General features: G+C 48.0%; 1 protein-coding gene across 3 annotated transcripts in view; it reads left to right on the forward strand.

Moving 5' to 3' along the window:
• Positions 1–26,066, forward strand: part of PHKB (phosphorylase kinase regulatory subunit beta) — a 327,566-nt gene that overhangs the window by 25,803 nt on the left and 275,697 nt on the right. For all 3 annotated transcript variants that reach the window (XM_088458985.1, XM_088458984.1, XM_088458983.1), the window contains one exon: positions 14,555–14,644. In XM_088458985.1, the coding sequence (XP_088315111.1) occupies positions 14,555–14,644 (90 nt within the window). The remainder of the gene's footprint in view (positions 1–14,554; positions 14,645–26,066) is intronic.

Genomic DNA, 26,066 nt, shown 5'->3' on the forward strand with positions numbered 1-26,066 from the left:
TAAATGAAGCCCCAGAGAGCAATTAGTTGAGGAGGTCTGATAAATTCCTGTCTGGAAATAATAATCGGCGATTGCAGAGGGAACAGCTTAAACTGATTTACCAGTTAAGTGTGATATTCAAATTAGCGCGGATTTCTGATGTGTAGTTTAAATCTATTTATCTAACAAAGTAAAATTTCTAGGGATGCAACAAATCCATATTTTAAGGATTTCACTGAATATTAAGTATTTACAAAGGATATAACGGCACGAAACGTAACACGAGCCATAATATGCTTATTAAAATAATCCGGGATGGGCCAAGAGCTCCTAGGCCCGTGTAGAGCTCACCGAATACGGGGTTTCTGCCAAAAACCGAGCCCTTATGTAGAGAGAGAAAAAAAAAGTATTTCACTGAAATATGAGAGAAATTTGGATTAATCTCCCCATGTAATAATTAATGCGAAAAGTAAGATAGTCTATTTAAGAAGAACTCCAGACTCCAATCAGATTTTACCTCAAGATTCTGACTTTTTGAGTCACAGTCCGTCACTGTTTGCCATTACTTACTACCTCAATTGCCCCCTTTGAGCCAAAAAGAAAGAGCTCTGACTCTGTGGAGCATGTTTTCATGGGCGTCTTTGTTTGACCGTTTTAAAACGGCAATAGGAAGAAATGCTGAACTAGCCAAAATGTACATTTATTCCCATTGCCGCTTTAAAATGATCGATCAAAGCTGAAGATGATCGGTGGCTTTGAAAACACATTCCTTAGTAAATCTAAATCTTTGCTGACTGAAGCGCGTCTAATCAGCAGTGTGTTTTTGGGTGTGGGGTGTGCTGATCGTACCAGCCATTATCTGCTGAGATCAGGACATATTGGGTGTATCTCAGGTCTCAGCTGACTGGGCAAGCCAAGGTCCGCTGTGTTGGTATACTGTATATCAGGTCCTGGCTAATTGAACAAGCCAAAATCAGCTGAGTAACGTCATGTTCTGTTGGCATGTACCCGGTCTCAGTTGATTGGAGGAGCCACAGTTAACTTTGTTGGCTTATATTAGGTCTCAGTTGATTGGTTATGCCACAGTCAGATGAGATCCCTTATGTTACATTGTGTTCCGCGTGTATCATGTCTCAACTGCTTGGATGAGCCACAGTCCGCTTTGCTGGTGTACGTCTGGTCTTTGCTGATTGGATGAGCCACAGTCCGCTTTGTTGGTGTACATCTAGTCTTTGCTGATTGGACGAGCCGCAGTCAGCATTGTTGGTGTACGTCTATAGTCTTTGCTGATTGGACGAGCCGCAGTCAGCATTGTTGGTGTACGTCTATAGTCTTTGCTGATTGGATGAGCCACAGTCAGCATTGTTGGTGTACGTCTGGTCTTTGCTGATTGGACGAGCCACAGTCAGCATTGTTGGTGTACGTCTGGTCTTTGCTGATTGGATGAGCCACAGTCAGCATTGTTGGTGTACGTCTGGTCTTTGCTGATTGGACGAGCCGCAGTCAGCATTGTTGGTGTACGTCTGGTCTTTGCTGATTGGATGAGCCGCAGTCAGCTTTGTTGGTGTACAGTACGTCTGGTCTTTTTTGGTTGGACAAGCCACAATCACGTTTGTTGGTGTACGTCTGGCCTTTGCTGATTGGACAAGCCACAGTCAGCATTGTTGGTGTACGTCTGGCCTTTGCTGATTGGACAAGCCACAGTCAGCATTGTTGGTGTACGTCTGGTCTTTGCTGATTGGACAAGCCACAGTCAGCATTGTTGGTGTACGTCTGGCCTTTGCTGATTGGATGAGCCACAGTCAGCATTGTTGGTGTACGTCTGGTCTTTGCTGATTGGACAAGCCACAGTCAGCATTGTTGGTGTACGTCTGGTCTTTGCTGATTGGACGAGCCGCAGTCAGCTTTGTTGGTGTACGTCTGGCCTTTGCTGATTGGACGAGCCGCAGTCAGCATTGTTGGTGTACGTCTATAGTCTTTGCTGATTGGATGAGCCACAGTCAGCATTGTTGGTGTACGTCTGGTCTTTGCTGATTGGACGAGCCACAGTCAGCATTGTTGGTGTACGTCTGGTCTTTGCTGATTGGATGAGCCACAGTCAGCATTGTTGGTGTACGTCTGGTCTTTGCTGATTGGACGAGCCGCAGTCAGCTTTGTTGGTGTACGTCTGGTCTTTGCTGATTGGACGAGCCGCAGTCAGCTTTGTTGGTGTACAGTACGTCTGGTCTTTGCTGATTGGACGAGCCGCAGTCAGCTTTGTTGGTGTACGTCTGGCCTTTGCTGATTGGACGAGCCGCAGTCAGCTTTGTTGGTGTACGTCTGGTCTTTGCTGATTGGACGAGCCGCAGTCAGCTTTGTTGGTGTACGTCTGGCCTTTGCTGATTGGACGAGCCGCAGTCAGCTTTGTTGGTGTACGTCTGGCCTTTGCTGATTGGACGAGCCACAGTCCGCTTTGATCCATTATGTTTTGTTGGTGTTTTAGCACTGGGATGTATTTAATGTTTCTCAGCAGGTGCTTTGTAGCAGGGGTGGGCAATCATTTCAGCTGGGGGGGCACTTAGGTTTTATTAACCTGTCAAGGTCTGCACACAAAATATTTAGTATTTCCAATAGGTAGCAATAAAATTTGAATGATATTCACAGTATTTACCACATGTATACATCCAGCGCAGTTCAGAAACCGCAACTTGTCCTACGCCGTGGACACTGCATCCCGCGGGTGGGGACGGCACAGGGCAGGTGGTTTTAGCAGGGTGCCGCTATAAGGACAGGACGCATTTTGCCACTTTAAAATTGGGCAGGGAGCGGCACCCCGATAAAACAGCTTAGCGGGAATACTGCTGTATATCGCTAGCATTTATCTGCTCTTTTCAATGTCGCTGCTGTCATAGCATACTCTCATCTCTGCTGATTTCCTGGGACCTTCTCCGTCCCTCTCTCCTCTCGGACTCTCGTCTGGCTCAAGGCCATCAAAGAATAGCAATAATCGATTTTCAGGGTGCAGTTATTAATGTCCTTTTTATTTTTTTGGCATCAATATAAGGAGTCCGATATTTCTCTTCTCTCGATGGTTTTGCCCCGAATATTGACATCAATACTATTCCCAGCATGAGCCCAAGATTTGGGGCAGCCTCTCTTCGTGTTTCTTGTTGGCATTCCCACAGTGCCAATCTGACTTTACCACATGGCACTGTGAAAAACGCCAAGATGAAACGCGTCGGCTCATTGGGTGCTCTTGTTACAGCTGTTAACTCCTATACAAAAGCTTCTTTTTGTCCTTTTTTCTTGTATGTATATTTCTGTATAATAAAGGTGTATAATTGAAGCACATGTTGCACACGTCATGTTATGTATGTTTCCTTGAGGAATACTTTAGTGAGAAGGAGAGGGGGAAGTCATTGAAGGAGGACTCGCAACAGATAGGCCGTTTTAATTTTATGTTTGGTATGAGGCCAATTCACAATGTGTCCTAATACACTATTGCCACAATCGCGCCAAACAGCCCCTCTCGACGCGCCAGTTTCTGTGCGACTCTGCTCGTGCCAGGTTTATTTTTTGCATTCTTTTTTGCCCGTGCGTCTTAGTCTCAACGCGATGCCTCTAGGACACACCAGGAGACTGCGCTGATTAACTGGATATGTGACACGTGTACATCTGTGTGCGACTGAGGCTGATTCTGAATACAAAGTGCTATGGTGCAGCTGCCGCGATTTTTTTCCATGTCAAGTTCCGTTGTGCTTCTTATCCAGAGTTAGGGCCGGATTCAATTAGCCGCGAAAAAGCGCTATGGTTTCGCCTCATTTGCGTGTTTTGGGTCAAAATTTTCACCTGCCTACTCAATGCGCACACCCGCTTTTCGCCCTATTCAATTGTAAAACAGGCGAAAACGCATATGAGCGAATAGCGTAACCGGCAAAAAGGTCAGATTTTTTGGGGGGAAATCAGTCTGCAATCCTAAAAACATCTGTCCCATCCATACAGCACCACAAAATACCTATCCCAGTACTTTAGCCCAATTTTCCAAAACTTTTTCCATTTTTGCCCCAAAAATTACATGTCATTTTTGGGGTGAATTAAGACAATTCTTTAATTTTTTCTGTGCTAATTAGTCATTAATGGGGGTGTCCAAAGGGTTGTGAACCAAGTCCCCACATTTGTACCCTAAAACATGGATTTTGCACATCTTTTCTCCTGGTTTTTGCTGGAGAAACTTTTTTGCCTTTTTTTGCCTATGGAGTTTAGACGAAAACGTCCTGGAAATGAAAACGGCGATTCTTTGAAAAAAGACGAAAACTTTTCGCCAATCGCGGCTTTTCACCTCTAATTGATTACAGGCCTTAGCCACACAGAGATATACAAGTGTCGCATATTCAGTTAATCAGTGCAGTCTCCAGGGGCATCCTAGGCGCGTCGCAATCAAGATGAATTTTCGAGGGAAAATGCGCTGTGTGCAAGCAGCGTCACATGGGACATAGCGGTTTACTAATGGCAGGCATCTCAAGGCTAGGGGGTATATTTACTAACGTGAGAGTTTTTAGAAGTGGAAATGTTGCCCATAGCAACCAATCGGATTCTACTTAACATTAATCTAGCACCTTCTAGAAGATAATAGCTAGAATCTAATTGGTTGCTATGGGCAACATCTCCACTTCTGAAAGCCCGCACTTTAGTAAATATACCCCTAGGTCAGGGGTCTTCAACCTTGACCCTCCAGCTGCTGTGGAACTACACATCCCAGCATGCACTGCCACCTTTTTGATATAACAGCATGCTACAACTATGGCAGTGCATGCTGGGATGTGTAGTTCCACAGCAGCTGGAGGGCCAAGGTTGAAGACCGCCTGCCCTAGGTGTATGTGGACACATCTGTTTTGGCACTAGGAGGCGTCCTTATTTTGTCACATATATTATGCAGCACTTTTACATCAGTTCCTGCTCCTGTAGAGCTTACAGTCTATTTTCCCCACCACATGCACAACTAGGGTTAACCAAAGACCTCAGTTTGCGTCATAGGTAATAATATTGTTCCAGAAATGGTGACAGGCAGAACATTATACAACATTGTCACACGGTTGCGAGTTAATGTACATTATACCTATTTCTGCTGCCGTTTTTGTGGGTCACCAGCCGCCAGTGTATTCTCTGCTGTCTGCTGACAGACCTATAATTTCCTTTTTACTTCCTCATTATCAAACTGTCCAAAACCAAAGTATCTTTTAAAATAACATTTTTGGCCAACAACAAACCAATTATGTTTAGAAATCCTTCTGCTGACAAGAGATGCATATCACAGCGATTGCACAGAGGGAAGTGTGAATTATGTGACATTCAATTAGACCGGCAACCTCTCTGCACATTACAGCGCGGATTTTAATAGCAGCAGCGAGTGCGAACAACATCTCTACGTGAGATCAGTTATTATTGCATGTTGTCCCGGGGAGGGGGGTTGCCTTATATTCCAATATCCATTGTTTACAATTCCAATAAAAGTTAGTTAAAGCCTATTTAATTCTCCTAATAACGATCGTGTAAATGTCTTGTGTGAGAATCGTTCATCATGTAAATTATTTTATATAGACGTGGCAAAAGACAATGACCTTTTCTGCATATAGTTTATATGCTGGGCTTCTTAGGTGAGACAGTGGTACTTGCGTATTAGGATATAATAATGTGTATGTTTAGGGCAGGGACGGCCAAGCTTGGATACCATTGTTTTTATTTAATGGAAAGCAAAATTCCTGTGGGTTTTTTAAAAATATTTTTAATATATTTTTGCAGCACAGACGGTGTGGTTAGCATTACTGCCTCACAGCACTGTGGTGGTGGGTTTGATTCCCACCTCAGCCCTAACTGCGCGCAGTTTGTATATTCTCCCTGTGCTCACGTGGGTTTCCTGCGGGTGCTCCGGTTTCCTCCCACACTCCAAAAATATACTGGTAGGTTAATTGGCTTCCCACCAAAAAATTTACCTGTGTGTGTGTGAGCATCTGATAGGGAACATAGGGCCTGATTCAGAGCCGGACGCTATTTGCGGTCGTTCGTTCTGAAAAAAGGGGTGGCTATTCAAATGAACCGTTCGCTCTTTGCGGTCTGTTCACGCCTCTATGTCTGAACGAGCGAACAAAACTTGCTGTCGTTTTTTTGGAAACTACGCCCCCTGGCCGCTCGCATCCTACGTCATGTCCACTATTTATTAGATTAATCGAGTACATCGACCAGCGTATGAACTGCTCGCTATTCTTGTGGTTGGTTTTTCCTACCGCAATCTTGCGAGCAGTTCTGACTATAAAATAACCCAGTGACGTGGTCAATGACGCTGCTGTATTAATTATGCACACCCATAAAACGCCCGTTTTGACCTTTAAGCACGCCTGCGTTCTGATCTCCACTCCCCGTTTTCAAGCACCTTCCCCTGTTACCACCCACATACGGCTCCTCCTGTCACTCAAAATAGCAGGCATTCGCTATTTAGCGAACAAACGATTTTCGGCCGCACTGACTGGTTCACGCATGCGTATTACGATCCGTACGCATGCGCAGTTGGGCAAACATCGCTCGGAACGAACGAGCGGCCGCTTACGAGCGGCTCTGAATCAGGCCCATAGAGTGTAAGCACTGGGGTAGGGAGTGATGTGACCCCTAGTGTGTGTGTCTGTGAGCATGTGATGGGGAATATAGAGTGTAAGCACTGGGGTAGGGACTGATGTGACCCCTAGTGTGTATGTGTGTGACCATGTGATGGGGAATATAGAGTGTAAGCACTGGGGCAGGTAGTGATGTGACCCCTAGTGTGTATGTGTGTGATCATGTGATGGGGAATATAGAGTGTAAGCACCACTGGGGCAGGGAGTGATGTGACCCCTAGTGTGTATGTGTGTGACCATGTGATGGGGAATATAGAGTGTATGCTGCACTGGGGCAGGGAGTGATGTGACCCCTGCTGTGTATGTGTGTGAGCATGTGATGGGGAATATAGAGTGTAAGCACTGGGGCAGGGAGTGATGTGACCCCTAGTGTGTATGTGTGTGACCATGTGATGGGGAATATAGAGTGTAAGCACTGGGGCAGGGAGTGATGTGACCCCTAGTGTATATGTGTGTGACAATGTGATGGGGAATATAGAGTGTAAGCTGCACTGGGGCAGGGACTGATGTGACCCCTAGTGTGTATGTGTGTGACCATGTGATGGGGAAGATAGAGCCTAAGCTGCACTGGGGCAGGGAGTGATGTGACCCCTAGTGTGTATGTGTGTGATCATGTGATGGGGAATATAGAGTGTAAGCTGCACTGGGGCAGGGAGTGATGTGACCCCTAGTGTGTATATGTGTGAGCATGTGATGGGGAATATAGAGTGTAAGCTCCACTGGGACAGGGACTGATATGAACATTCTCTGCGGTATATGTGTGCTATGTAAGTAACAATCAAGACACACACCCAGGCGCTAAACCTATTTATCAAATGGATCTAGTAGTTAGCAATAATTTATTAACACCTCAGCCACCACAACGGGGGAATACTGGATTAACCCCAGAAATAAGAAGATCAGAAAGAAAAAAGATAATGAGGCGCTAGTCAATAAAATTATATCTTTACTTGTAAATACTGAAATAATATTATATTAAAAAACTACTAATGCATCAATAAAATCAATAACATATATTAAATAACATAAAATAGACAAAAAAAATCTCTAAACGGCCAGCATGTAATACATATAAATTTCATAAGCAGAAAAAAATAATTATATGATGAAAAATGTATAAAATGAAAATAAATAGATAAATAAAAATAGATACTATTTATTTTTATTTTATACATTTTTTATCATATTATTATTTTTTTATTTTTCCGCTTATGATATTTATATGTATTACATGCTGGCCGTTTACAGATGTTTTTTTGTCTATTTTATGTTATTTAGTATATGTTATTGTTTTTATTGATGCATTAGTAGTTTTTTAATAGAATATTATTTCATTATTTACAAGTAAAGATATAATTTTATTGACTAGCGCCTCACTATCTTTTTTTTTTTTTTTCTTTCTGCTATGTAAGTATCCTCGGGTGGGGGTTCCTGGACTACCGGGGCAGGGGAGTGCACCCCTTTGTTCCCCTTCCCTTGTCCCGAGTATGGAGTTGTGCCATGGGGGTATGTAAATACAGGCCTACCTGGCTGTTCTTAAATGTAGCCCGGCGGTCTAATTGATCTCTCCTCCTGGAGAACGCTGTAGCTGGACTGGTTAAGTAACTATTAATAAATAATGATCGCCCTACCTTCATGTAAAGGGCATCCTTTTTGCAACCATTATTTCCTTTGTAAATAAATGAATAATAATTGCATCGTCTTGTTCTTTTGAGCATGTTTGGCGGCTTAGACTTTATACGGGGAGCGGTGAGCAGCTTTGTGACTGACGGGCAGCCGCACTCTTGAATTCCCATACTTAATATTCATGCGCCTTGGTGAGAATTCTATATTTTTGCGAGTGAATGTCATGTTGCATCTCTGTGGGGCACTAATGATAACATCTCTGTTGTTTTATCTCCTGATATTTTTATTGTTCTGCTCCTCTCAGGCGTAGATGTGAATAGGCCACAGTTTGGTAACGTTCTGTGTGAAGGTTCGCTCGCTTTGATTAGAACGACATTGCAAGGACATTGTGCTGTGATCGGGAGACAGGTTCTTTCTCTCTCTCTCTCTCCCACTAGCTGGACGCTTATGGTCTCAGTGATTTATTGTATATAATGGAAGCCCAATTATCTTTTCTAATGCATGTGAGCATGATGATGAATAATGAAGCTCACGGGGGTTGTCTACCTTTTAATATACAGTTCTCTACTCTACTCTTCTTCCAACCTGCCAAATTAAGTCTCTTCATAATACATTTATGTGGAGAATCTCCTATTTCGGGGTCAGCAGCTCCTTCCCTGACAGCTCCAACTGTGTCTCAGCGTCCGCAACGGGGGGCGCGTTGTTTGGACTGAACCAAGGACAATTTCCCACTGAGATGTTTGTGGACGGGGCTTTGTTTGGGTAGAGGTCAGGGGAATGGGGGGGGGGGGGGAACACTGATAACTCGTACAAAGCAATAAAAAGTACACATCTATTTTATGGTTCATGGTAAATCAGCCATAGGGATGAGTTGGCTCTCTAGCTAAATACATATCTGTACTTTGATGTCTCACCAGATACATTTATTAACTAGAAATAAATTTTTACTAGAAGATGGCAGTACTTGCCAAATATATCTAATAACTGTGCCCTCACCTTGTGCAACCTGGTCATTTGGTACCAGATCAGTGAGATACTTGACTACATATGTCGGTGACCACATTGCACCATCACTGGGTGTAAAAACAGCATTGCAGTGCGAACCATGGGGCCGTGTCGCACGCTGCCGCGACCATCTTTAACTGTAGTCGCCTCTGTGACTTTATACTTTGGCTAGTATCAGCCCATCCCATGGTGCACGTCCGTGCATCTGACTGTGCAAAGCCCGAGGGTTGCATAAAATTGTATTTAAAAAAAAAAAAAAATTATTTGATTTAAATATAATTTTTTATTAACATTTTTTTCTAAATAATGTAAAACGTTTACTTCAAAAAAATTTTTTATAAAAAATCCTATTTAAATCCTAAAACTCCTATTTAAATCAAATAAATCAGTTTTTTATTTACATTTTTTTAAAAAAAATACAATTTTATGCAACTCTGCCCAAGACCCCCACTTTGTGTATCTTTCGACTCAACAAACCAGCATGCTGCGTTTTTAGACGCTACCTTTGGGCTCACCAACGAAACTTACACCAGCCCCATACGATGCACAGAATCACCCGTCGGAGCATGGCCTCCCTGTGAGCGACTACGCGTCTGAGCTCACAACCAATTATGCGGCACCACCGCAGCGCTACCATTACACTCCCATTGGACAGTGCGCCACCTCTCAGGAATGTACAATACATTTTTGAGATCATGCATCTAAAACACTGCGCAGTTGCGTGAATATCGGTATTGCATGCGACTCAGGCCCGATGTGTGGCTATACGCAAGAGATGTCCTCGCTCACATGGCAGTGGTTGTCATCGCTCAGCAATGTATCACCCGAATAGATTTTGATAGCAGCCATGTGTTTGTTTATAAAGCACATAGAACACTTATAGAGTAATTTCTCTGTCTCTCTCCGTCACAGGGGTCAATCCAATTAGGTGCGAGTTGCTATTTTCTCTGCAAATTCGCTTAGTGAATTCATTTTTCAATCCAATTAGCAACTCGCACTGAACCAGTCATTTTTCGCATTTTTACATTCGCGCTTCCCTGAGGGTGAGAGATGAAGGGCAAAATTTTTATTGTAAGGTTAATATACCGGAAACCCTCCCCCCAATGTCTGGAAGTTTCCAAGCTTAATTCGTCCAATAATTACAAGTAATTTTTGGGGCTTTTGTTTTTTTAATTGAAAAGCAATTGTCTTTTTCAAAGTGCCCTCAAAGTACCCCAAAATTACCCTTTTTTTCTTGCATTTTTCATTTAATTCGTTTGAGATGAAATGAAACAAGTTTGCTTTTTATTTATTTAAATTTTTTTGCAATTTTTAAAAAAAAAAGCACAAACCATTTGACACCATTTAAAAACCTTCAGTACTTTCCCTTTGCCCACAAACAAACTTCTATATGGTCCTGCTAACAACATTATTAATTTTGGGGGGTCCAGAATGGTCTCCCCACTTTTTCATGCACTTCTCTCACGTTACATTTGGCAGTCAATTCACAAACCTCCGCTGCGAGTGCCGCGATTAGGCATTTTTAATTGGATTGGATAATTTTCAGGTGCGTGAATTTGTGCGAAGTCTGCGAGTTTTATGAAACAAATACATACAGCTAATGAATACAGCTAAGGCTCAAGACCTCACGGTGTTCTGGAACACTCCTGTCCCATTGATTGGTTAATGCTTCAGTGATGTCACAAACGCCTTGAATAGAGAGGCTACCACTTGCTGTATATTGGTTCAGTCCACCAATTACCTGCCTCCACTCTGTGTAGGTGAATGGTGCATTTAACCTGCGCCTGAGTAAATTATATGGTAAGTCTTTAAGAAGCCTCTCTAATCCTTTATATCATCAGCGACACACTGCTTAGTGCAGCGTGGAATTGCGGACACGCTAGACACGTTCTATACCTTGTTGAATTTGTTCCAGGCCTTTACCGACGTCTAATTTGACTGTCAACCTGGGCACGAAGTCAAGTTTACTTTAAGCTGTCGGATGTTTGTTGCTAGGAAGCCTATGTGCGATTTGAGCCGAAATTAAAAAGGCAATTAAAATATTAATGGAAAGGCTTTAATTCCTACAGAACTAATGGAGCGGTGCATTTTTATCAGGCAAGCTTCTACATGATGGAATATTAATTTACTCCTAGCAGTGAGCAGAGCTTTCTAGTACAGGCTGAAGTCTTTAACTTCTGACTACCGTACTTACATTGCAAACAAAAAGCTGTACTCCTGTGTCTTATATCTGCTGGAAGTCAGGCCATAGATACTACATAATTCCCCCTGGCACCAGACAGCAAATCATGTTCAGGGTCCGGGACTCCCGACGGACAGCCCCAGACCCCACTGGTGATTTAATAACGGCCATTGAATTATGAGTGCCGGACGTTTTTCGAGGTGTAAACACTGATTGGGCTATAGTCATAGCACCGATTTCCCTGCTGTAGTTATACTAAGAAAGCAATGTGGTGATTTGGTGTCCGGACTATAGATAGACGGTGAAAAGGTCGACAATGCCTAGATAGACACCATATGTTAGACAGGAATAAAAGGTCGACATGGAAGGAGATCAACAGGTACAAAAGGTCGACAGGATCAAAAGGCCGACATGAAAATGGGAGACACGCAAATGGTCGACACTTTTTTTTTAATTTTTTGTTAGGCTTAGACATTTACCAGAGGGTTTAGGGTTCTGCACTTGCCTCGACGGATAGGGTTAGGCACTAGAAGGGACGGTTAGGGTCAGGCACTAGAAGAGACGGTTAGGGTTAGGCACTAGAGGGGATGATTAGGGTTAGGCACTTACCGGAGGGTGAGGGTTAGGCACTAGAAGGGGACAGTTAGGGTAAGGCACTAGAAGGGACGGTTAGGGTAAGGCACTAGAAGGGAAGGTTAGGGTTAGGCACTAGAAGGGACAGTTAGGGTTAGGCACTAGAAGGGACGGAGGGGTTAGGCACTAGAAGGGACGGTTAGGGTTAGGCACTAGAAGGGACGATTAGGGTTAGGCACTTACCGGAGGGTGAGGGTTAGGCACTAGAAGGGGACAGTTAGGGTAAGGCACTAGAAGGGACGGTTAGGGTAAGGCACTAGAAGGGAAGGTTAGGGTAAGGCACTAGAAGGGACGGTTAGGGTTAGGCACTAGAAGGGACGATTAGGGTTAGGCACTTACAAGGGACGGTGAGGGTTAGGCACTAGAAGGGACAGTTAGGGTTAGGCACTAGAAGGGGACGGTTAGGGTTAGGCACTAGAAGGGACGGTTAGGCACTTACTGGAGTGTGAGGGTTAGGCACTAGAAGGGGACGGTTAGGGTTAGGCACTAGAAGGGACGGTTAGGGTTAGGCACCAAGGGGAGGGTTAGGATGAAGATTAGGTTTAGAAAAATAAAAAATGTGGTGACCATTTCCGTGTCGGTCTTCTGACCATGTCGACCATTTGTACCTGTCGACCGCCTTCCATGTCGACCTTTACTGTGTAGACCTTTTGTCCCTGTGAACCTATTTCCTGTCCAACATCTTGTGGCTATCTAGACATTGTCGGCCTTTTTACTGTTGATCTTTATACCGGAACCGATGATTCAGTGTAACATATTTTATTTATTTATTTTTTCATTTGAGGGTTTTTCTTTTGTGGCATCTGTAGTAGTTTGTACCTGCAAGCTTTTACTAAATGAATTGATCTTTTTGACGCTTTCAAGCCTTGTATTTATATCAGCTAGAGCTATTTATTTGTGTTGCCCTTGAATACAGCACAGAACTAGTCTGCTGGTGCTACTTGTATCCAGTGAATATCGGTATTGCATGCGACTCGGGCCCAATGTGTGGCTATACGCAAGAGATGTCCTCGCACCTATGGCAGTGGTTGTCATCGCTCAGCAATGTATCATCTGATTAGATCTTGATAGCAGCCATGCTTGTTTATAAAGCACATAGAACATTTAGAGCAGGGGTCTTCAACCTTTGGCCCTCCAGCTGCTGTGGAACTACAGATCCCAGGATGCCCTGCTACAGTATTAGCATGCTGTTATATCAAAACAGTGGCAGGGCATGCTGGGATGTGTAGTTCCACAGCAGCTGGAGGGCCAAAGGTTGAAGACCCCTGACTTAGAGGGTCATTTCTCTGTCACTTGCCGTCAGAGTTGTATACAGCAACAATGCTGGTGCCCCAGACCTCACGGTGTTCCGGAACACTCCTGTCCGTTGATTGGTTAATGCCTCAGTGATGTCACAAACACCTTGAATAATGAGGCTGCCGTCTGCTGTATATTGGTTCAGTCCACCAATTACCTGGCTCCACTAGAATGGTGCATTTAACCTGCGCGTGAGTAAATGATATGGGAAGCTATTTCTATATCGTACCAATTGGCTGCAAACATGAAACACTGAGCCAGGATGATAGAAAGACTTTGGTGAAATACCGTCTAGGCAGAAACGTAGAGCAAGGCTTAAAAACAGATGTGGGATGAACGCACCTCTAAAGTAAAGCTGCAGGTAGTTATAAACCCCATTCCCATTAACTGATCGATCAAACAGGTTATTTTCACATTCTATAAATATACAGTAAAACATACTTGCATTGGTTATTCTGCACAGATTTCTACTCTGTATTTTTACTTGCTTTCAGTTTATATGATGCGTAACGCCCGCTTTGGTTGCCTAATGATCGAGCCCTGGCACTAACGCCCGCTTTGGCTGCCTAATGAACAAGCCCTGGCACTAACGCCCTCTTTGGTTGCCTAACGATCGAGCCCTGGCACTAACGCCCGCTTTGGTTGCCTAACGATCGAGCCCTGGCACTAACGCCCGCTTTGGTTGCCTAACGATCGAGCCCTGGCGCTAACGCCCGCTTTGGTTGCCTAACGATCGAGCCCTGGCGCTAACGCCCGCTTTGGTTGCCTAACGATCGAGCCCTGGCACTAACGCCCGCTTTGGTTGCCTAACGATCGAGCCCTGGCGCTTGTCTTATTGGATGAATATGTCTGGTTGGGCTTTAGATAACCACGGCGCGGAGAGTGTACTGGTAGTGCCGTCTGAGTGCCATTGGTTCTGCCAGACAGAGCTGGTGATAGCTCCGCAGACCTGGATTGTAATGTGCAGAATAGCGCTTCTGTGTACAAGGGTCTCTCTGATACCTGTATCGCCATCTGTCTCTATCACACTGGCTTTGATAGGAACAAGTCCTTTGATGATATGAAATGTTCTGTAAAAATGAGGAACGCCATTAATGTGATTAATGAATGAGACATTTATTATACAGCGGGAGACAAGATTCTGTGTTCTCATCTCATTGCTACTGTGTTTTTCTCTGTTCTAATGTAGGCTCCGTGTATGAACCCCTAAAAAGCACGGATCTGCCCAGACCGGACAACGAGAGCCTGTGGGACAAGTTGGAGCGTTACTACAGAATTGGTGAGTATCACATGCAGACTAATGGCACTGGTGTCTATGCTACAAGTAATGCGTATGATGCAGAGAAGGAGGCCGTTCCTGTTTAGCGCCTCTCAGCCAAGTGTATATAATATCAGTGAATAATTAGTATAGTCACACATGGGCATGATCTAAATGATATGCCGGAATTGAATGTACAGTAGCAATGTCGTCCTTTACCAGAATTCTATTTTATTATTTATCAATGGTTAGTTAGTTAATCTAGTGGACACTTTATAGATAGGGCCTTGGTTGGAATTGAAGCCGTGACCCCAGTGCTGTGAGACAGAATTACTAACCACCGTGCTACCGTGCTGCCTATTGTGTAGCTCTAGTTCTAAGCTTCCGCCTTAAAATTATGTTTTCTGTACTTTTTATTGTGAAATTCTAAAGCCGGACACTCAGGCCAGTGATGAGCACCTTTTTGGATTTACCGACATGGACCTTTAATGACCCAAACAATTATGTGTAAATTATTATAGGTCCTCATAGTTTTTTTGGGGTCCTACATGCTGCCATATCAGGGAATGCTCATTATTGCTGATGATGTAACAGCCTGGTTATTCAGCACTACCTATCCCTGCCGCTTCCACTAACGCCGTTCTCTGCCGACTCCGCGCTCTGCCGTTTCCAAAAAGCGCCAGCACGATCGCCCTTTGCCTGTACCCAGTCACCCGCCAGCTGACAGCGCTATTTTCTCTCACTACAAGCGGGCGGGTGTAAGGGAAGTGCCAGGCTGTGCCACGATTAGGTCAATATTGGTCTCCAAATGCATGAACCAAGTTATCAGAAGGGTCTGAGACCATTTTATTGATGTAAGAGAGAGATTCACCGATTGTGATCTATGGGAGATGCCCAAAAGTGTTTCCATGATCAGTAGATGGTGTATACAGGAGTAAATCTTATAGATACCTATTGCATCAGGTACCACCCCCTCCTATAGAACTCCCCACTTCCTGCCATATATAGGAAAAGTGCCAAAGAGCAGCAGCTCATTGTCCACCTGAGAGCTATAATACACAGGACCTAAAGGCCTCTGGGCCTGATTCAGAGCCGGACGCTCTGACAGAGCGCTCGCTCTCAATCAGGGCCGGCCTTCTGTTTTTTTAAAGCGGCCTCCTGGCCGCTCGCATAGCTGTGGGTGACCACCCACAGCTATAGCGAGCGGCCAGGAAGATGGTCGCGATGGTCAAGACCATCGCGACCATCGGGCTTGCGACGAGACCCTTGTGGTAGGGTCTCGTTGCCGCAAGCCCTAGAGTGCTTTCGGCTCTAACAGAGCCAAAAGCACTCCCACTGACATCACTTGTGATGTCAGTGGGGCCGGCCCCAGATGGTAGGGAACGCCTCCATCTGGGCAGCCACGCCCCCAGCCCGCCCACCAAAGGGGGCGTGCTGTCACTCAACATCGACAGCACGCCCCCTTTGGTACGAGACCCGGAGCGACGGCTTGCCCGTCGCTATCCGGGTCTCGTGAATGCGCACTGGGCCACCATCGACCCGCTTGCGAGCGCATAGCGCTCGCGAGCGGGTCTGAATCAGGCCTTCTGATAGAGCATGACGGCATTTTATTATTATCACAGTTTATTCATATAACTACACGGCGCTGTACAGAGAATATATGTCTGCTTGAAGATTACAGTCATACAGATGTGTCCTCATATACCTAACATCTATAGGTATGACATGAGACGCCTGGTGCGACAGAGCGGCTCCGGGAGGCGTAGCGTGCCTACTTTTTATTTACAGCGAAACGCCACTCGCAGAGTACTAGAGACACCGGGCTGCGATTTCAGTCGCACGGATTTAGTTTTAAACACGTACAAAGTCGCAGATGAATCGCAATGGAACTTGGCGTGAGAAAAAGCGGCGGTCACGGCATCGCAGCACTTCATATACAGATTTGGATTCTCGGTCGCACACAAATGTACAAGAGTCATATATAGAATTGATCAGTGTAACCTAGCAGAGTAGTTTTGTCGCTCCCAGTTTTATTCATGTGTGTAAGACGCACATTCTGAGCGAAAAAGTCACTAGCGGGGCCCGAGTCGTCCGTGATTTGGCGCACCGAGAGGGACTGTTTGGCTCGACTGAAGCCACATTGTATAAGGACACATCTGTACAAGTGCGTGCACACACACACATGTGTTCAATTTGTCAGAATCTATTGTGGGAGGAAACCGGAACATCTGGAGGAAACCCACGCCAACACGGGGAGAACATACAAAAGCCACACAGATGGGCTACGACCAGGAATAGAACTTATAACATCAGCGCTGTGAGGCAGTAATGCTAACCACTACGCTATCTGTGCTGCCTGGACGTTTGTACGTGTCTTCCTCTAATCACCAAACCCGCGTTCCCAATCTTTGTGTTCATCGCCCCCGGCAGCAGTGTCTTTGTTTAGTGTTTTGGAGCGTTTTATTGTGTTTTAGATCTTTATTATGCAGCGATTGTCTCCACTCTCGTGTTCTAGCGCTGCCAGACCGAGCTCGGAGTTTGAATTCGCTGTTTGCCGTTTTAAACAGACGTCTTGTACTCAACAGATTTCAGGATGGGGCAGGAGTGTCAGGGAACAGTTAGCGCTGTGTTGGGAGCATTGAATCTCTTCCAGGGTCTTGATGTCGCCCTCCTCTCTGTGATGTCGTTATCTGTAAGAGGCAGGGATGGAATTGTAATTGCAGCTCCAGATCACTGTAAAGAAATTCAATCTGCACAAAATAGCTGGAGCACCCCTCTGCTCTCCAAAAACTCCCTCTAGCCTACATGATGATGAATGGATGGGAGACTCGGCTCAGCCTGAAAAGAAAATTGCATGAAATGATGCCGGGTTTGGTTGTATAGGGCCGGGCTGAGCCTGCTGCTGCGGATTGTGCTTCCGCAGCTGTTATTACCGACCACTGAGATAGGGTATGGAGAAAAGAAGATACTGTATTGTGTGTTCGCTTTGTGGCTGTACTCTCCTTATTGTAAACGCTGTTTGTGATAAATTCATGATGAACTCATCTAAGGTGGAAGTGACATGTCAGTGAGCACCGTACGCATCCCTCGCATACAGATGTGTCCTCATCCACTTAGCGTCTATATGCCAAATGGCGCGAGATGTCCGGCCCGACTGATCTGCTCCGATGGGCGTAACGCAGCGCCGCCTTCTTTACATTTTGCATCCTATTCACATCGCAGACGCAGCGAAACGCCACTCAGTCTGTACCGGAGACACAGGAATTAATTTTAAATATGTGCAAAGTTGCAGATGACGCACAACAAATCTTGGGGTGCCAAAAAAGTTGCGGCCGCTGCATCTTAGCACTTTGTATACAGATTCAGACTGATTTGCGCACATATCAGATTGATCAGTGCAGTCTCGTTAAGCGATTTTGTTGCATCATCTTTGAGACTAACGTGCACATTTTAGCGAGTAACGCTCGGCGCCGTGTCGCGCGAGACTTGGAGTGGCAAGCAGGGCTGTCTCGCACAACTGCGACGGTAGTGTATGAGGATACATCTGTTACGGTCGGCATGGTTATCCACCAAACATCTATATGATCATAAGTCATCTGCACCAGTACGACAGCTAGAAAACCTGCACACGCCAAGACCTCAACACATGATGATGACATGTGCATGGGCTGACCAATGTATGTAAGCTCTTCTGTGCAGGGCCCTCCTCCCTTGTTCTTCTCTAGAACACTCCAAGTCACCAGTGCTCCGCTCCCTTGTCTCCTCCTTCCTTTCAGCGACTTTGGGTACAGGACCACTGAGTACTGAATTGACTCCCACCTGCCACTCGCCTTTGTATGCACCAGCGTAACCCATGCCCCTGTTATATGTCCTGCCTAATCTGTGGTGTGACATTAATGTTTGGTACTTGCTATGTCCTTCTCTGCCTTGAGTATAGTACTTATGTTCTGATATCCTGTTACTGTTTTCTGTGTTTACCCTATACGGCACTGCCTGCACCCTGTGGCGCCTTACCTATGATCAATCATACTGTGACAAGTGAACGATGCGTGGTTGTTGGAATAAAGTATATGCACGTCTGATATCCCCCTCTCGTCCACACTTATGTTTATATATTTCTTAAATATTACCATGTGGAACTTATGTTACGCTTGTCAGGGCTCAGCCGGGGATCGGCTCCCGCTTACCGCGCCGCCGGCTTCCCCTGTCATCCTGGGTGGTCGGGCAGCTGGCACGGCGGCGGGGGAGAAGCTGAGTATTCTCCCCGCATGTAGTGGCTTCCTGGTGGGCGGGTCTGGCATCGCAATTCCGGACATGGGCGCCGCCATGACAGTCGCCCATGTGATAGTGTCTTCTTCCCAGGATAGGTGAGTAATCAGCTGACGCTGTGCATCTATCAAAGGGTTCCCCTGGGTATATAACTGTTCCACAGGTTACAGGAAGTTGCCTGAACAACGGTTGTCTCCTAGCGTGCTTTAGTGAGTTCCCGGTCCAGGTTCCTACCTTCCTTGTAGCAGCAGTGTTATCATCTCTACCTGTGTGCCTCACGTCTCTGGTGAATATCCGTGCAGCAGTGTATACCATCTCTACCTGTGTGCCTCCCGTCTCTGGTGAATATCCGTGCAGCAGTGTATATCATCTCTACCTGTGTGCCTCACATCTCTGGTGAATATCCGTGCAGCAGTGTATACCATCTCTACCTGTGTGCCTCCCGTCTCTGGTGAATATCTGTGCTGCAGTGTATACCATCTCCACCTGTGTGCCTCCCGTCTCTGTAACACCCGTGCAGCAGTGTATACCATCTCTACCTGTGTGCCTCCCGTCTCTGGTGAATATCTGTGCAGCAGTGTATACCATCTCCACCTGTGTGCCTCCCGTCTCTGGAACATCCGTGCAGCAGTGTTTCTACTTCAAGGTCCATAGGGGGTCCATAGGGGGTCCACAGGGTTGACCTTGGGGTATAGCTGGATCTGGATCCACGGGCACCACGCAGTTAAAGCTTTGCTGCTCCCAGGATGCACTTGGGTCCGTCCTCCTCTATACCCCGCCCCCGAGCCACAGCACCTCTGTTTTTGTTGGTGCCCGGCCGGAGTCGGGTCACCCTGCGCAGTGGGGCTGCATAAGCAGCCCCATAGCTTTATTTTTTTTTTTTGAAAAGAAGATTTTATTATTTTATTTTTACTATCTTCAGAGCGGCAGCATCAGACTGTCCATCTGGACGTCCACGCTGCCGCTCCAACAGCCCTGCTGGCGCTGCGACGCCGGTACTGATCCGGGGATCGCAGCGGGACCCCGGAGTCAGTACTAGCGTGGCTCCGGGACCTCCCAAGGACTGCTGCCGGACTGAAGGGGCCAGGTAAGCCGCGTGCAGCGCTGTCAGCGCTGCGCGCGGGGATAATGCAGTCTTGTAGCCGCCGGTCTCTGGGGACAGACTGGCGGCGCTAGTAGCGGCGGCGGGCTCCCCCACGATGTGGAATACCCCGCGTGTCTGCTGACCTCCAGGGTGTAAGACCGGTGAGGAACCGGCTTCCCTGGGGGTTTCATGCTAGCAGGGGAGGCAGCCTTCCCTGCTTCAGTGCTCCTCCCCTCAGCCCAGCGCGTCTTCTCTCATGTGTGCTGGTGTCGCTGGGCTGTTATCTCCTGGCCACTCCTCCTCAGTGCTCTCCGGCGGCCATCTTCAGGCAGCATCGCAGAGCTCCCAGGCAGGCTTACAGTGGACCAGTCCCCCTGCGTACCTCTCCCCTGATCAGGACGGTGTTCGCAGCGCTGTAGCCCTCCCAGACACTGAATCTGGGAGGTTGATTGTAGCGGAAGGTGCAGTGAGTATATCTTCTCTGCATGGTATGTGACTTTTGCTAGTGCTGCTGTCTGTGCTTTTTTTCTACTTACTGTCAGCTTTTTACCTATCCCTTTCCTTCTCCTACGGCCCGCAGGTGCATGGGGGAGGGGTGTTCTTTCTGTGTAACCTCACTTATATAAATCTACGTATTTGTGAGGTCCGTCACATACTGCGGTGTGCTCCTCAGTACCATATTGTGGGCTGTTTGGGTTGCATACTTGGGAGTGCGTGGGTGTTATACGCCTTACCTCGTTTCGGTGAGACACTTTTATTGCAAAAAAGTTTGTGTCATGTCTGATGAGGGGAATGAGCGCTCCGAGGCTCCTGTGTTGTTTTCCTGCCGACGTTGTTCGGAAGGGGTTGACGGGGCAGATTTGTCTCAGGACGGTCTGTGCGGGCGGTGCCAGTTGGTACCTGGACCCTCTAAACCTCCGGTGGCGCAGGATCCTCCGTGGGCGATGTTTACGCAAGTGCTGGCATCAATCGCGGACCGACTTGCGGTCCCGACTGCGGCCCCTTCTAGGGCGTTGCCCCAGCCTACCATCCCCCGTTCACCGGGTGTGACTCGTCTGGTGCAGTCTCCTCCCCGGGTCTCAGACTGTGGGTCCTTATGCGGGTTTGCCGGTATACGTGCAATCCCCCACGGTGGCGCAGCAGTCGATGGTACCTTTTCAGGGGTATCCTCAGGCAGTACCCCCGCCTTGGGTGGACGTCCTCTCCAGCTCTGTTCAGAGTCTGGCGGCTTCGTCATCGGCTTTTCAAAATATATTGCACAGTGATTTGCCCCACGGGCGTCCAAGTGTTCCGTTCCGGCTTCACTGGCGGCTCAGTTCACGGACACGGACGTGTCTTCGGATTTACGGGGAGATCCATGAAGACTTCGGATGCCGGGGCCCAGGAGATGGAGGCTAAGTCTTCCATTAATGTGCCGGCATTGGTTAGGGCGGTGCGGGCCATCCTTCACATTGAGGAGGATGTGCCCGCCCCCAGGTCAAAATACCCAAACTTTAAAAAGGCTAAGGTAGCTTTGACGGTTTTTCCCCTGTCCGATCAATTGACGGATCATATGGCAGGGGCCTGGCAGTTGCCCAGCAAGAGGTTCCAACCGCAGAAGCGGTTGGCTTCGAACTATCCGTTTCCGGAGGCTCATTGCAGGAAGTGGGAAACTCCTCCAGCGGTGGATTCCCACGTTACCCGCTTAATTAAAAGCGCTACGCTGCCTTTGCCGTCGATCTCCTCCCTGAAAGATCCCACGGACAGGAAGGTGGAGACTTGTTTGAAGTCTATCTACTCTCTCTCGGGGGCGGTGGCCCGTCCTTCCATGGCCATCTCTTGGGTGGCTAAGGCCATGCCATCGAGAGCTGGGCCAATGCTTTGGAGGATACCTTTCCGGAAGATGCTCCGGAGATCCAGAGAGCGTTGATAGGTCAAATGAGGGATGCGGCTTCCTACATTGGGGAAGCATCGTTAGATGCAAGCCTGCTAACCTCTCGGGTGTCGGCTGCAGCTGTGTCGGCGCGTCGGTCCTTGTGGCTGAGGTCTTGGAGAGCTGACGCTGACTCCAAAAAGGGGCTGGAGGCCTTACCTTTTAATCGGGAGTTGCTTTTTGGTCCAGACTTGGACAAAATTGTGGACACTCTGGCTAAGTCTAAATCGGCCTTCCTCCCTTCGGCTTCTGCTCCTACCAAGGTACGGAGCTCTGCTTTTCGGTCCTTTCGGGTTCAGGGCAAGGCCAAAGGTCAGTCCTTTCCGAGGCAGTCGACGACCAAGGCCGCTTCTAAGCCCAAGAAGCAGGCCTGGAGTGCCAGGCGCCCTTCTTCCAAGCAGGAAGATAAACCTTCTGCCTGATGGGACGGGCCTCCCTCTGGGGGACCCCAGAGTGGGAGGCCGACTTCTATTTGCCCAGTGCTGGCACAATACCACCACGGATGCCTGGGTTCGAGAAGTGGTCTCCCAGGGGTACGCCCTGTCTTTTCGGCACAGACCGCTCCACCAGCTTTTCTGCACGAGTCCTTCTCAGGATACGACCAAGTCTTTACAGATTCAGGAAGCTATAGAGTCCTTGCTGACAGCAGGGGTCATTGTTCCCGTTCCTCAATTACAACGAGGGACGGGGTACTATTCTTCTCTGTTTCTGGTGCGGAAACCCAATGGTTCTCATCGCCCTATCCTCAACTTGAAGTCTCTGAACAAATTCCTCAGAGTTCCCAAGTTCAGGATGGAAACGATACGTTCCATCATTCTGGCGATGGAACCAGGGGATTACATGGTGTCCCTAGATATCCAGGACGCCTACCTCCATGTTCCGATAGCACCTTCGCACCAGCGGTATCTGAGGTTCGCTATCCTTCAACACCATTACCAGTTCCGGGCGCTACCCTTTGGTCTCTCCACGGCACCGAGGGTGTTCACGAAGATTATGGCGGTCATGGCCGCACATCTTCAGAACCAGAATGTACGGCTACTACCGTATCTGGACGACCTCCTGTTGCTGGCGAGCTCCCCGGAGGTACTGCTTCAACATCTCCACTTGACGGTCGCTTGCCTGCAAGTGCACGGGTGGCTGATATATTGGAAAAAGTCCTCCCTGATTCCATCTCAGCGGATGGTTCATTTGGGAGCCCTGCTGGATTCTCGTCAGCAAAGGATCTTCCTGACCCCGGAGAAGGTCTCCTCCCTGCAGCTGAGGATACACAGTTGCCTGAGCAGTTGCCGCCTGTCGGTCCATTCGGCTATGAGGGTTCTGGGCTCCATGGTGTCAACATTCCACATGGTGGAATTTGCCCAGTTCCATTCCCGGCCCCTGCAGGGGCTGATTCTATCGGAATGGAACGGGTTACCTCACCGGATCCGCTCTCAGTTGCTGGTGTTGTCCCCGGAGGTTCGGCAGTCTTTGGCTTGGTGGCTTCAGACAGCTCATCTGGTCGAGGGGCGCCCCTTTTGGATCCCGGACTGGGTCCTGCTCACGACGGATGCCAGTCTTCGGGGTTGGGGGGCAGTAACCGGCTCGTTGTCACTTCAGGTTCGTTGGTCTGCGGAAGAAGCTCTTCTTCCCATCAACATTCTGGAACTGCGGGCAGTTTATCGGGCCCTGCAGTCGTCCGGTCCCGCTCTTTACGGAAGGGCAGTTCAGGTGCAGTCCGACAACGCCACCACGGTGGCGTATATCAACCACCAAGGAGGAACTCGCAGTCGGGCAGCGATGTCGAAGGTGTCTCGCATCCTTGCTTGAGCAGAGTGTCACATTCCAGCGATCTCGGCAGTCTTCATTCCCGGAGTCCTCAATTGGGAGGCGGACTTCCTCAGCCGTCACGACGTGCATCCCGGGGAATGGTCGCTTCACCCAGAGGTGTTTCAGCTACTCGTGGACAGGTGGGGGCTGCCGGAGCTGGACTTTATGGCCTCCCAGCACAATCACAAGTTGCCTGTTTACGGGTCAAGGACAAGAGACCCAGGCGCCTGTCTGGTAGACGCGCTGTCGGTGAAATGGACGTTTCACCTGGCGTATCTGTTTCCTCCGATATCCTTACTTCCTCGGGTTCTGCGGAAATTCAAGCAGGATGGCGGCTGGTGGCTCCAGCGTGGCCCAGACGTCCTTGGTACTTGAGGTGTCTCTCCATCGACGCTCCGTACCTTCTTCCTCAGCGTCGGGACCTGTTGTCTCAGGGGCCCTGCCTTTACCCGGATCTGGGTCGGCTGTCTTTGACGGCGTGGCTCTTGAGACAGCCGTCTTGAGGTCTAGGCGTTTCTCCAGTTCGGTCATTGGTACAATGCTTAGGGCACGCAAGCCTGCCTCCGCACGGATTTACCACAGGGTGTGGCGCACTTACTTTCAGTGGTGTGAATCCAGAAACTATGATCCTCAGGTGTTCCGGGTTTCCAGAATCTTGGAGTTCCTTCAGTCAGGTTTGGACCTCGGCTTACGCCTGGCCTCTCTGAAGGTTCATATGTCTGCTTTGTCCGTGTGGTTTCAGCGACGGATTGCTACACTACCGGATGTTCACACCTTTTTCCAGGGTGTTCTCAGGATACAGCCTCCCTTCGTGCCTCCTGTGGCTCCTTGGGACTTGGCGGTGGTGCTACGGGTCTTGCAGGGTCCTCCTTTTGAGCCTCTTCAGGTGGTGGACCTCAAGTGGCTGACGTTCAAGACCGTTTTTCTCCTAGCAATTGCTTCTGCCAGGAGGGTGTCAGAGTTGGGGGCGCTTTCCTGTCGCCCCCCTTTTCTGATTTTTCAGCAGGACAGAGCGGTGCTCCGCACTCGTCCTGAATTTTTGCCCAAAGTGGTCTCCAAGTTCCACATTAATCAGGAGCTTGTCGTGCCAGCTTTTCAGTCACCTGATCTTTCAGCTGGTGAGGCTTCCTTAGATGTAGTCCGGGCACTTAGAATCTATGTGGACCAGACTGCTTCGGTTAGGAAGTCGGATTCGTTGTTTGTCCTCTTCGGTTTTCACAAGAGGGGTTGGCCTGCCAACAAGCAAACGTTAGCCCGTTGGCTTCGTTCAGTTATTTGTGAGGCTTATGCACAGGAGGGTTTACCTGTGCCAGCCTCTGTTAAGGCTCATTCCACTCGTTCTGTGGGTCCCTCTTGGGCTGCTAGACGTGGCGCCTCCGCTGTTCAGCTGTGTAAGGCGGCCACTTGGTCTTCCATTCAAACGATTTTGAGGTTCTATGCGTTTGACACCTTCGCCTCTCAGGATGCATCCTTCGGGCGCCGGGTACTCCTTTCAGCACAGGAGCGTCCCCGCCCTTAGTTGAACTGCTTTGGGACATCCCCATGGTCAACCCTGTGGACCCCCTATGGACCCTGAAGTAGAAAACAGGAGATATGGTAAGAACTTACCTTTGTTATCTCTGTTTCTACGAAGTCCATAGGGTCCACAGGGCGTACGCCCTGACGCACCTGGCTTCATATGGGCTGTGTGGCTGGTCACCGGTTTTCTGTCTCCCATTTCTGTGAGTATGGTTTCTTGTGTGTTCCAGTCTTCCTTCTCTCTGTTTAGTCTCCTCCTCCGGCCTTAGCTGCTTACCTACTGAGGTGCTGTGGCTCGGGGGCGGGGTATAGAGGAGGACGGACCCAAGTGCATCCTGGGAGCAGCAAAGCTTTAACTGTGTGGTGCCCGTGGATCCAGATCCAGCTATACCCCAAGGTCAACCCTGTGGACCCTATGGACTTCGTAGAAACAGAGATAACAAAGGTAAGTTCTTACCATATCTCCTGTTATTCCATCGCTAACTGTGTGCCTCCCGTCTCTGGTGAATATCCGTGCAGCAGTGTACACCATCCATACCTGTGTGTCTTCTATCTCTGGTGATTTCTCAAGTAACCGTGAGTCTCCATCTGAACTTCTTATTGTTATTTGATCTTCGTGTCAAGATATAGTTATTGTACGTATAGGGTATTGTCAATGCCTATCTAGGCATTACCTCTCAGGGCCACGGGTGTTGTGTCTCTATTCCTGCAGGGCTTGGGTACCTGGTCAAAGGACCGCGACCTGCTCACGGGGTGCAGCTAAGCCCAAATCCCAATTGGAGGGGTCACTGGCGAACACCATCCTGTGGGTTAGATTCCGCACCCTTGCCCAGGTCTCGCCAACACTCAAGACC

Source organism: Taudactylus pleione, unplaced genomic scaffold (genome assembly GCF_031769625.1).
Source record: "Taudactylus pleione unplaced genomic scaffold, aTauple2 ptg000885l, whole genome shotgun sequence".
NCBI lineage: Eukaryota > Metazoa > Chordata > Amphibia > Anura > Myobatrachidae > Taudactylus > Taudactylus pleione.